Source organism: Eleginops maclovinus, chromosome 2, assembly GCF_036324505.1.
Source record: "Eleginops maclovinus isolate JMC-PN-2008 ecotype Puerto Natales chromosome 2, JC_Emac_rtc_rv5, whole genome shotgun sequence".
Classification (NCBI taxonomy): Eukaryota; Metazoa; Chordata; class Actinopteri; order Perciformes; family Eleginopidae; genus Eleginops; species Eleginops maclovinus.
In genome coordinates this window covers 22326264-22336319 of record NC_086350.1, presented here as the reverse complement: position 1 = coordinate 22336319, position 10056 = coordinate 22326264, and the positions used below count along the sequence as shown (strand labels likewise).

At 40.7% G+C, this 10056-nt stretch overlaps 1 protein-coding gene across 2 annotated transcripts in view; it reads left to right on the top strand.

Annotated features, from left to right (window-relative positions):
- The first annotated feature begins 231 nt into the window (after positions 1 to 231).
- The window catches only part of gnao1a (guanine nucleotide binding protein (G protein), alpha activating activity polypeptide O, a), a 91735-nt gene continuing 81910 nt past the window's right edge, over positions 232 to 10056 (top strand). The window contains exons 1-2 of one of the 2 annotated variants that reach the window (XM_063896847.1): positions 232 to 983; positions 1771 to 1813. In XM_063896847.1, coding sequence (XP_063752917.1) covers positions 866 to 983; positions 1771 to 1813 — 161 coding nt within the window. In that variant the 5' untranslated portion in view covers positions 232 to 865. The remainder of the gene's footprint in view (positions 984 to 1770; positions 1814 to 10056) is intronic. The other variant, XM_063896844.1, reaches the window with a different exon arrangement.

Below are 10056 nucleotides of genomic sequence, written 5' to 3'. Positions count from 1 at the left end.
TCTAGATCGATATATCCATGCGCAGTTGAGAAATATTAAAACAAAACCTACACATTTACTTTGTGTACACTCATAGCTTGAGGTGAGAATTAAATTATATTTTCGAACCAAATCTATCATGCGTTTAAGATGTGTTCTAACTGTTTGATATAGCTAATTTTGGATAAAAAGCTTCTAAAGGAAGCTTACTTTGCACCACCAGGACGCGCCACTTAGTGTGGATGCTCCCCCTCTCCACTTCTCTTTTTCACGGTTCTGACGTCAGCAACCTGCAATTGAACGAATGAACTAACGGACGACCGAGCCCCTACCGGAGCTACCGGGAGGCAGTAGAGTTACAGAGCGAGTCCCCGCCGCCCGCCTCGGAGGAGCTAAACGGAGGAAGGAAAGCTGTGCGCCGTCGTGAGTAGAAGCCGTGTTGGAATCAAACGATGCGAGCTGTAGCCGAGTAACAGAGCTTACTGTCGACGAGCGGAGAAAAGAGAACCGTTACCGTGATTTACCGACACTTACACCGAATAGAGACGGAGGACGAGCGGACGGACAACCCACTACCGAGACACCGTTTGAGAAACTGCGGTGGCTACAACGAGTTGTTTTCGCGCTGTGGATCAAAGTGATTTAAATGCTTTAACCGAGCCGTACCCCTGGCTTGAGAGCGAGCGAGAGGGAGCTGCCCAGAGAGCGAGAGGAAGAGGGATCTTAGACACCGCGCAGACAAGGAGGAAATCAACCAAGAAAAGAAAAAACGGATTTGCAGACATCGTTATTTCCGCGCACACGCTTCGTTGAATCCACCCTTTCATTGCTTTTATTTTCTCTGGATCAAGGTTTCGGTTACGCTTTCAAGCTGTGTTCTCTAACCATGGGATGTACTCTGAGCGCAGAGGAGAGGGCGGCTCTGGATCGGAGCAAAGCCATCGAGAAAAACCTGAAGGAGGACGGTGTCACGGCAGCCAAAGATGTCAAACTGCTGCTGCTCGGTAAGAGTTGAATTGCTCACAGTAGGGCCTGTAGAGTCACGGCAAAAATGAAACGCTTCGGGGGAGATGAAAGGTGTGGTGTGAGGGGGTGGGCATCTGGTAAAAGATGCCCATCCATTACTGAAGATTTTTCTGGACATAAATAAAGATATGGCATCCAAAATCAGCTACTAAAACAACGATATGAGCCAAAATCCCATACATGGGCATTGATTAGCTTCATTCTCTACACTAAACACACCCTGCCTTCTCATTACATCACTTTTAAGCAACCTGCTATGGTAGGTTTTTATTATTAAATATGTGGATACATGGTAATTCTGAAGAATCAGTGGGTAAAAGGTGGAAAATGTATGATAACTGCTGATTAGAGAGAGGGGGGGGGGGGGGGGACATAAAAAGGCATTATGCAGCAGTGGAGGCCTAAGCACAGGCAGTGTTGTATCATTGGTTTGGGGTGGGAGATTGATTCATTGATTCTCTGTGGGAAAGTAGCCTTTAAGTAGAATTATGTATTTGATAGACTTAATAGAACAATGGCAGATATAAAGGAATAATAGAGGCACATTGAGGAAGAAAGGGTGCAGCCACTTTCTCCATCTTTTTATCTTCACCCTGCTGCTGCTCTTCATATTCACTTAGGTTTTTAAGAGGCTGATTCTACCTGTTTCTCTCTCACTCTCTTTCCCACCCCTCCTGTCTTTCACTCTGTCTCCATCTTGCTCACACACAAACACATTCACACACACAACCTGTTTAAATTGTCTTCTTGTCTCTTATCCCTCAGGGGCTGGAGAGTCAGGGAAAAGTACCATCGTCAAACAGATGAAGTAAGTCTCTTTAAAAGCATGGTCCAACCGTATGGAGTGGATGTGTGTCCCTTTTCTTTCTGTCTCTCTCACACACACGCACACACTCACACTCACACTCACACACACTCACACACACAAAGCACTGTCGTTCGGTGTCATGTTCTTTTCTTGAGAAAGCATGACTGTTGACCCTATAGCAGCCCAAACATTAACCCTAACTGACCTTGTCCAACATCTGATGTTGCTCTATGTGGGCGGAGTCCTGTACCAAATTGGGTGAAGCCAAAGTGTATTGAATATCTCTACTGCTATGTATGCATGATATGGACTGTTTTCATTGGAATATTTGTCTTTTCACGCTGCAAAGACATGTCAACTAACAAATTCTGCTTTAGTCACATGGTCCAGATTTGATGTGTGGCCATGTCACCAAGCCTAGCTGGGAATATATAGTGCTCTTGTAGCAAATTGAAGTTGTCACTTCAATTTCCATTTCTACTCTCTCCTTAGTTGTGCTCACACACTTTGTTTCAGTATTTTTGGGGTTTATATATATATACATGAATTGTAGCCACGGATAAACACGACTTCAGTTGAACAATGTTAGGATACAGTTTGACACAAAGGGAAGGATGATAGAACATCCCGTACCATTGTGGCCTGTTGGTGTTTAATGTCTTCTTACTAATATAGCCCATCCCATAAAGCTCTGATAAAATCCTACCACAGTGCTCCTGTCTTATCCCTGTAGAAACGTAATGTGTACCTGTGGCACTTAGCGATAATTAAAACTGTCTTTTGTTCCTTCTACAGTATAATTACAGTGTCCTCTCCTACTCCTACAGGGACCTATTTGTTGTGCTTAGTGTAGAATTCATTGCAATTGAATAGTATTTTTTAATTTTACTATATCATTGCAATAATCATATAATATATTTACAGGATTTACGGAACCGTACTGTACTTTAACCCCTCTCTGTCATTTTATCTGTAATCCGGGCAGTGGTGACATATGGTTTCTCATGAATCTCCTCTGCTGCGTCATTTCATAGACAGCCGAGTGCGTTTTAGCCGATAATAGGCTTTGGTTGTGGTCTTATATGACATATCACATGAGGACACGATTCATTGGATCCAGATGAGCCTGCTTCTCAGCTGTTAATGGTCATTCCAGCAGCACAGCACATTCTGCACACTGACCAATGCTCCTAGTAGGTTCATTAAACATATAATGTATATAATAGGCCATTACCTTGGGAGCAAATGTACTCTTGATTTCATTTCACTGCAGGAAATCACACATTAGAGTGATTTAGATTGAATAAAAACAATATTAATATGTGGCTGTGTGAGTCCACAAAGGCTCGAGCATATTATGCTATTATTCCAACTATTATGCATGCAAAAGATGGGTGTACAGGTACTATTAATTTGACAGTATTTCTTGACAGAAAGAGGGCCAGTTTCCTTTCAGCATTTCACACCACGCTTACTTGTTTCAATTATTCCACCTCTGTGTTTCTGTTTGAGGACAGCCTAGGAGCTATTCTTGTTTCTACATGATTTGTTGATACTGCATCTACATTATCTGTTAATTGTTTAAAAAAACATGCTGTTTTATTTGATTGAATATGCTCTGCATGCTTCTTAAGGGCCACCCTATTTCAGTGTAGAAATCAATGTGATGCAATGTGCCCTAAACAAAGATAATGATGTCATAAACCTAGCCCACATTTTCAACGAACGCAGGAGAACCACCTTTCTGTCTTTCCAAACTGGAATAGCCTAATGGCTGTAGTGGTGCCATTTGATCCATTACGTGTATTTTTTCACAATTTGCTCTTGTGTTAGTATTTCGATTCAAAGGGAATCTGATATTAGAGAGTGGGAAGCTGCTTTTCAAGTGGTGGACATCGCCCTGTAGGGAAGCCTTTACGTTCCTGTTCAGAGACGCTCTGCTATTTCCGGAACCGCATCAGAGCAGTGGAAAGCCCTTAACTGCATTTTCTTTCCCAGTGCTTTGAACATCTGGGGTGTGCTCAAGTGACCAATTGTGTGTGTGTGTGGGTGTGTTTGCCTTCTTCAGAGAGAGAGAGGGAGAGAGAGAGACAGAGATAAATTGATAAAAAAATTCGATTTCATGGGATGTATGTTGAGCTGCTGTTGGTGTGTGTGTATTACAGCACTGCATGTGATCAGTCAGTGGTAATATGAAGCGCTGTTTACAATACTGTAGAAAATGCAAATTTAAAGGATTTTTAGCAAGATAAATGTGAAATACTGGGTTGCGTATGTGGTTTACATACAGGTTGTACATGATGGCCTATCAAGGAGTGTAGCAAGTCAAGAGACTTTTGGTCATGTGTTAACAACATACCTTTATCTCGTGTGTGTGTGTGTGTGTGTGTGTGTGTGTGTGTGTGTGTGTGAGGCCATCTGTTTATGGAGCCTGTGTGTGTTTAAACGTGTGCAAAGGTTCACTCGCTGCCCAGCTGGCACACCGACCTCTCCAGCAGCGCACACTGTATGTGTATAAGGAAACTATTATAGGAAAGTTTTAGTACATTAAGCTAGAGCTGCCCTCGACTAAAGATATTTTTAGTCGTCAATTCAGGCGATAAGTGGACTCATCGTCGCACATATACATTATGATTATGATTATTGTTATTTATGAAACATTTTTTTCTCCCAAAATAGTTTAATTTTCAAAGGCTAAGAGAGAACGTTATTATAACAGCATGTTACGTTGTGCTTCACATAAATACAACTGTAATAATGAGTCTTTGAAATATAAATTAAATGCTCCCTCAAATAAAGCCAGACGGATTTTGGATTATTGCAGTAAATAAGCTCTGTGAAAAACACTGATGCTTACATGTTTTGTTCAGCGGGATAATCTCTGCATATTATCACCACTTTAATTAATTGCTAAAGCATAGGCCTAAATACATAAAAGTAAAAAGCTAACTTTGCAACAAACTACATAACGGTCACATGACCTCACCTCACCGTCCCTTAGCTAAAGGCGGAACGTGTTGCTGTGGTGATGTTTTGTATAATTATTTAATCACTTGTTGGCTACCGCTTTTTTTAAGACCTGTATTATGTTGTACAACCAAACCAGTAAATTTCAAAATGTTGTGCTAACCAAAGATCTTATTTCAGGCCTCTAACAAAAACACATTCGAAACAGGTTGAAGTTGAAATGCTGACTAATTTATGGGTTTAGGACTCATTGCTGCAACACTTAATTGAACTGAACCAAGTAAGCCACCCTTTGGCACAGCCATTATAAAAAGTGGGGGAAGGATTAGAGATCCTAGTGCGGCCCCCTCCCTTTTGTTCTTTTCATTGATGTGTGAGATGTGTGTTCTAGGCTCTGGCTCAGTGGCTAGTTCTACAAGGACAAAGTCCACATATGGATATTAGTATTTTTTTTGTATTATTGGGTTATTTTTGAAAAGGAATAGCTGTTAAGCTCCAGGTTTACTTGTCATGGTTTATACTGAAACACAGCTGAATAATGGCCCTGTTGGGAGTACTCTCAAAGTAAAAATAACCCAAATGATGATCTCGACCTTGGCTTGTTGGAAACACATTTATAATAGGAAATGTGCGTAACAAACTCAGGCATTGGATGTTAAAGACATGAGCGTTTGCCAAACAGTAAAAGTGAATGAACAATACTATCAAGTTGCATTTTGGGAGATGTAGGAATCAGGATTCAATCTATCTATATCTATAATGTTCTGTGATTTCCTTAAAGTTCAAATCAAGCTATAGACCTAATTTATGTATTTATTATTCACAATATGGAGAGAAGTAAATACATTTGAAATTACACAAAGAAGCATGTTAGCAGCAGAGAGATCTAGACGATTGGACAATTTGAGCACCATGAGTCTTTCTGACATGGTTAACAGTTTATAACCCAGATAAAACTACCTGTAAACTGCATCTATTTTTATCCCGTCTGATGTTCACCGGCGCTGAATAGCATCAATAGACATGGCCTCTTGATTTGTAGTTCAATAACACACTTGGTCATTTGTACCAACACACAGGACAGCCACTGCTCAGTCATTATTTCATCATCTTTGTTTATAAATGCTTAGAATGCCTGGAGTGTCAGGAGTCAAGACACATGGACAGTTCTTTTTGTAAAGCCCAATCATTCATCATTTGCTCAGTGTAGCCCATCGAATAAGGCTAAAACCCCTGTCTAAAATTAGCAGTACGCTGAATGTCTTTTATAAATATTGAAAAATGTCTCTGCAACAATTAGAATTTGAGCATATAATATATAGAACTTTACACCCACTGTCTTTCAGTTTTTCCTTCATTGCTGGCTTTCTCCCACAATGTATGTGTGTGTTTGTGCCATGCTGACATGATCGGAGGCGACTGGCCGGAGGGAGAACAAACGCCGTCCGACCCTCACGGCTGCGCTGCTTCCCACAGCCTGTTCCCACCGTGTGTGTGGTTTCTGTAGAACAGGAGATAATTAGGTTTAAGCCTCAGAAGAGGAGAATAAAAGGGGGAAGGGGAGGAAGATGGAGGAAAAAAAAAACAGTGTTTTGTGCAGAAAGGCAGAGGGAGAGTGGGCGTTATAGATGGAAAGAAAGAGAGGAGTAGCCCCTAAGTGGGCTTAGAAAGGACTCCTCTAGAGAAAATAGGAAGTTTGTTGAAAGTGGTGGAAATACGGATACAGAGAGGAGTGATAAAGATTGAAGAGGTGGATGAAAAAGAGGCTAGACTACTCGGAGAACAGGGGAAAAAAGAACACCCAGCAGAAGCTAACAAGAAGGACAATTTTAAAGGGTAAAGTGATGTGGGAGTGCGAAAAGAAACGACAGGGGAGAGAGGGTGAAGGGAGGATAAGTGTGATTGAGGTATGGCAGACAAAAAGGAGGGAAGCAAAGCCATTTTGAGCTTGAGATGAGACTGGTGAGTGAAATAACATTTTCTCACTTATTAGGCAACCTAGAGGAAGTGACAGAGGGAGACGGGGACATGGTTGACAAGGTGCAAAGGGTACTCCTCTGCTGGACTCTGTTCTCCTTGATAATAATTAGCCTCCTTTTCCTGGGATTGGTAGACAACACAAGAGAAAAAATAAAAAGAGAGGGAGAGGGCAACAGCAGTGGGGGAACTCATGTCGACACCAACTCAAGTGTTGCATGAAGAGACAGTCTGTAACTGGTCGTCTGAAACAGTCCGTCAGCCAGATAGTCACCCTTCATTGGTTAAATATAGCCGTGGGCGTGTTCATCGTCTGAATGATTTGATTGGCTGCCTCAGTGAGTTGTGAAATAACAGCAAGGAAGCATCTCATGAAAGCTGTAAGTGTGTGTTTGTGTGTGCTGTCACGACCAAGCAGTGTCTGATAACAGTATGTATTCAGCATTTCAATCCTATTTGCATTTTGTAAATGAGAAGCAGTCCACCTCACGATATTTATCAAAGTAAACAAACACAGCATCTTCAATACAGTGATGCAGGAATGAGTCATTACACCTCAAGAAGGGTTTAGCTTTTTACTTTACTTTAAATAAGGTCTGTGGTTAACACAAGCTGCAACATGAAAAAAAAGTGCCATATGCCAAAAATTAGCCGTCTTTAGGTGAGCATTCAGGGGTTGTTCTCGAGAAATATAGTATGAGGGCGCTGATCTTGTAAGAAATATCAATTCTCGCGAGAACATGATGGCAGTATACAAGATGGCGCTGCAGACATAAATGATAAAAAGATGTCGGAGCTCTGTTGAAAACAAAGCTCTCCCTGTCTGACAAAAACTGCCTAATTACTCCAAAAATATGAAAATTGTGTCAAATAGACTAACAGAAATATTGTTTTCTTGCATCACTTTTTTTTTACAAAACAATCTTTATTTTGGTATGAGGGCGCATGTGTGAAGCCATGCAACCGCGACACAGTTCGTTTGTAGCCTTTCGTTATCTTTACATTTATGCTTCAGAAATAGTACAATTGGTGTCAATATGTGGAGATTATCCTGCTGAACAAAACTTGTAAACATCAGAAACATGTGTGCCACAGATCTTCAGAACTATTCCCAAATCCAGTGGAAAAATATCAGTGCTTTCTGTTGAGGGAGTCCTTTGGGTGTAAACTTCTTCATTGGCCAACAGAAACACGTCATCACTTCACCAGTGTATTGAGAAACTTCCCCTTTTTCATTTCATTGTGTACTCGTTTCTTCTTTCGAGTTACATGTCTTCCTTTTTGACTTGCACACAACTTTTTTCCTGCAGTCAAAGCAGGTTTAATTGCAGTTGAATGCTTTTTCACAAGTTCCCCAAGATATTGTTGCTAAAAGCAGCTCTGCTAATAAGGGTGTGGAGACCCACGTTTCAGCCAAACTGTCAAGGTCCATACAGTATGCGCGATCACATCAGCAGTTTTGGTTGTGACTCAACATTTGCTTTGAATATAGAGCACATTATTCTGTCTCTACATTAATACCCTGCCTTGTTCTCTACCTCTGTCATTAGTTTTGATTATATGAAAAGCCTTTTTTGCTCCAAGCTATGTCCGCTCTCTTTCATGGTCTGCAGAGTTGTATCAGACCAGGTCAATGTGTCTGTATGTGTGTGTGGTCCGCGCGCTAATCAGGGCTTCTTATAAAAAAACAAAGGTCTTTTGTAGGAGGAAATTGTGCGTGTGGGTGTGCATGCCTGTACACATTCACACACTGTGGCCATGTTTGTGTGGATAAGTTGATTCAGTTGTGGGAGTGTGTTTTTTGTGTTAGACCTATTTGGCAGATTTCACGTCAGATCAGTGCTCTGTGAGACAAAGGGGACTTGTTACAGTGACTACACTCAGCTGATAGAAAGTCAGCTGATGAGGACTGTGGCCGGGTTTGTAGCTGGAAGAGTGTGTTGGAATTCATGCTTTTATTTCTGTGTTAGTATCACACCTAAGTGAAGACAGAAAAATGGAAACTCTTCTTTTCCATCCAGCATAGGCTACTACTTTTGAGACGCCTTGCCGGACAGGCGTCAAATCCAATATCATGAATACAATATTTTAGTTTGAGATGTTGCATTGCAAGGGTTCCGTGAGGTCTTCCCTTCAGGCAGCCTACAGTATGTAAGTCATGTGGATAAAGTGTTAAAAAGGAGCACTCTTCCGCATAATGCTGTCTGATACAACACCGCCACAAAGTACAGCCTCAGGGTTGAGTCAACACAAAAGCAACTGAAGCCATAGTTAAAAAAAATAACATTGAGAGACGGTATGGTTATTGCATTGCTGCACATTACATCATACAGGTGCTTGTATTTTTCTGGACAGTGTCTCTAAAACCTATCAAGTGGATTCTTGCATTATATTTTTTTCTTTTCTTTTTTACCGTCTGAAAAAGAAAATCCTCTCGCTTGCTAGCATGCTGGTGTTAAGCAGCTACATTGTTAAGTTTAGTGTGTTATCATGCTTTTTTAAAATCTTTTATTATGACAAATTGCAGTTTACACTTTATTTACATTTGTACATAAAATATACATTTAGACAATTTAATATCATTTATGTATATGTTTTTATCGCTCAAAAAAATAAAGAACCACCTCCACCAAAACCTCATAAAAAAAACATACACAAATCAAACAAATCATATGTTAATAAATAATGTCCCTTTTTCTCATACACAACAAAGAACAAAGTAATTCCAATGCTTTGAAAAAACATGAGGAAAAAAAAACCAAACGTCTTTTTTCCCCCGCGCTGTTCCATGGTAACATTTATTTGCAAAAACTATGGCTGAGGTGGCTGGGAATATCATTCGTTTTTTTAAATATTACGACCTAAATCATTGAATTATGCGCATTACAGTTTTAAATTGATGATGGTTCTACATGAAAAAGTTAACAAAAGTTATTCTCTTCCTTTTTATCAGTCTCTGGTTAACATTTCGTTGCAATATATCCAGCAGTTGTCCAGGATTAAGTAGACAGTTTTATTGCTAAGCCTGAGCCTCCACTATAGGACTGCTTTGCTCTGCCTCAGCAAGGCCAGAGCCATTTATCTGGTGGTTGAATGCAGGAAGGCCCTATTTGTCTGTTTCTGCTAGATGACTGTGCTTTCCTTGGTTTAAAACCTTCAGAGTAAGTAATTAATATTGACACAGGGGAAGACGGGAGAACTGAATAATTACATTTCGGCCTTGTATCTGGGACGACCTGATTAAACCTGTGGCCCTCTCCATCCCTCCCTGTCTGTCCCAGTCCTTCTTACAGTCTGGA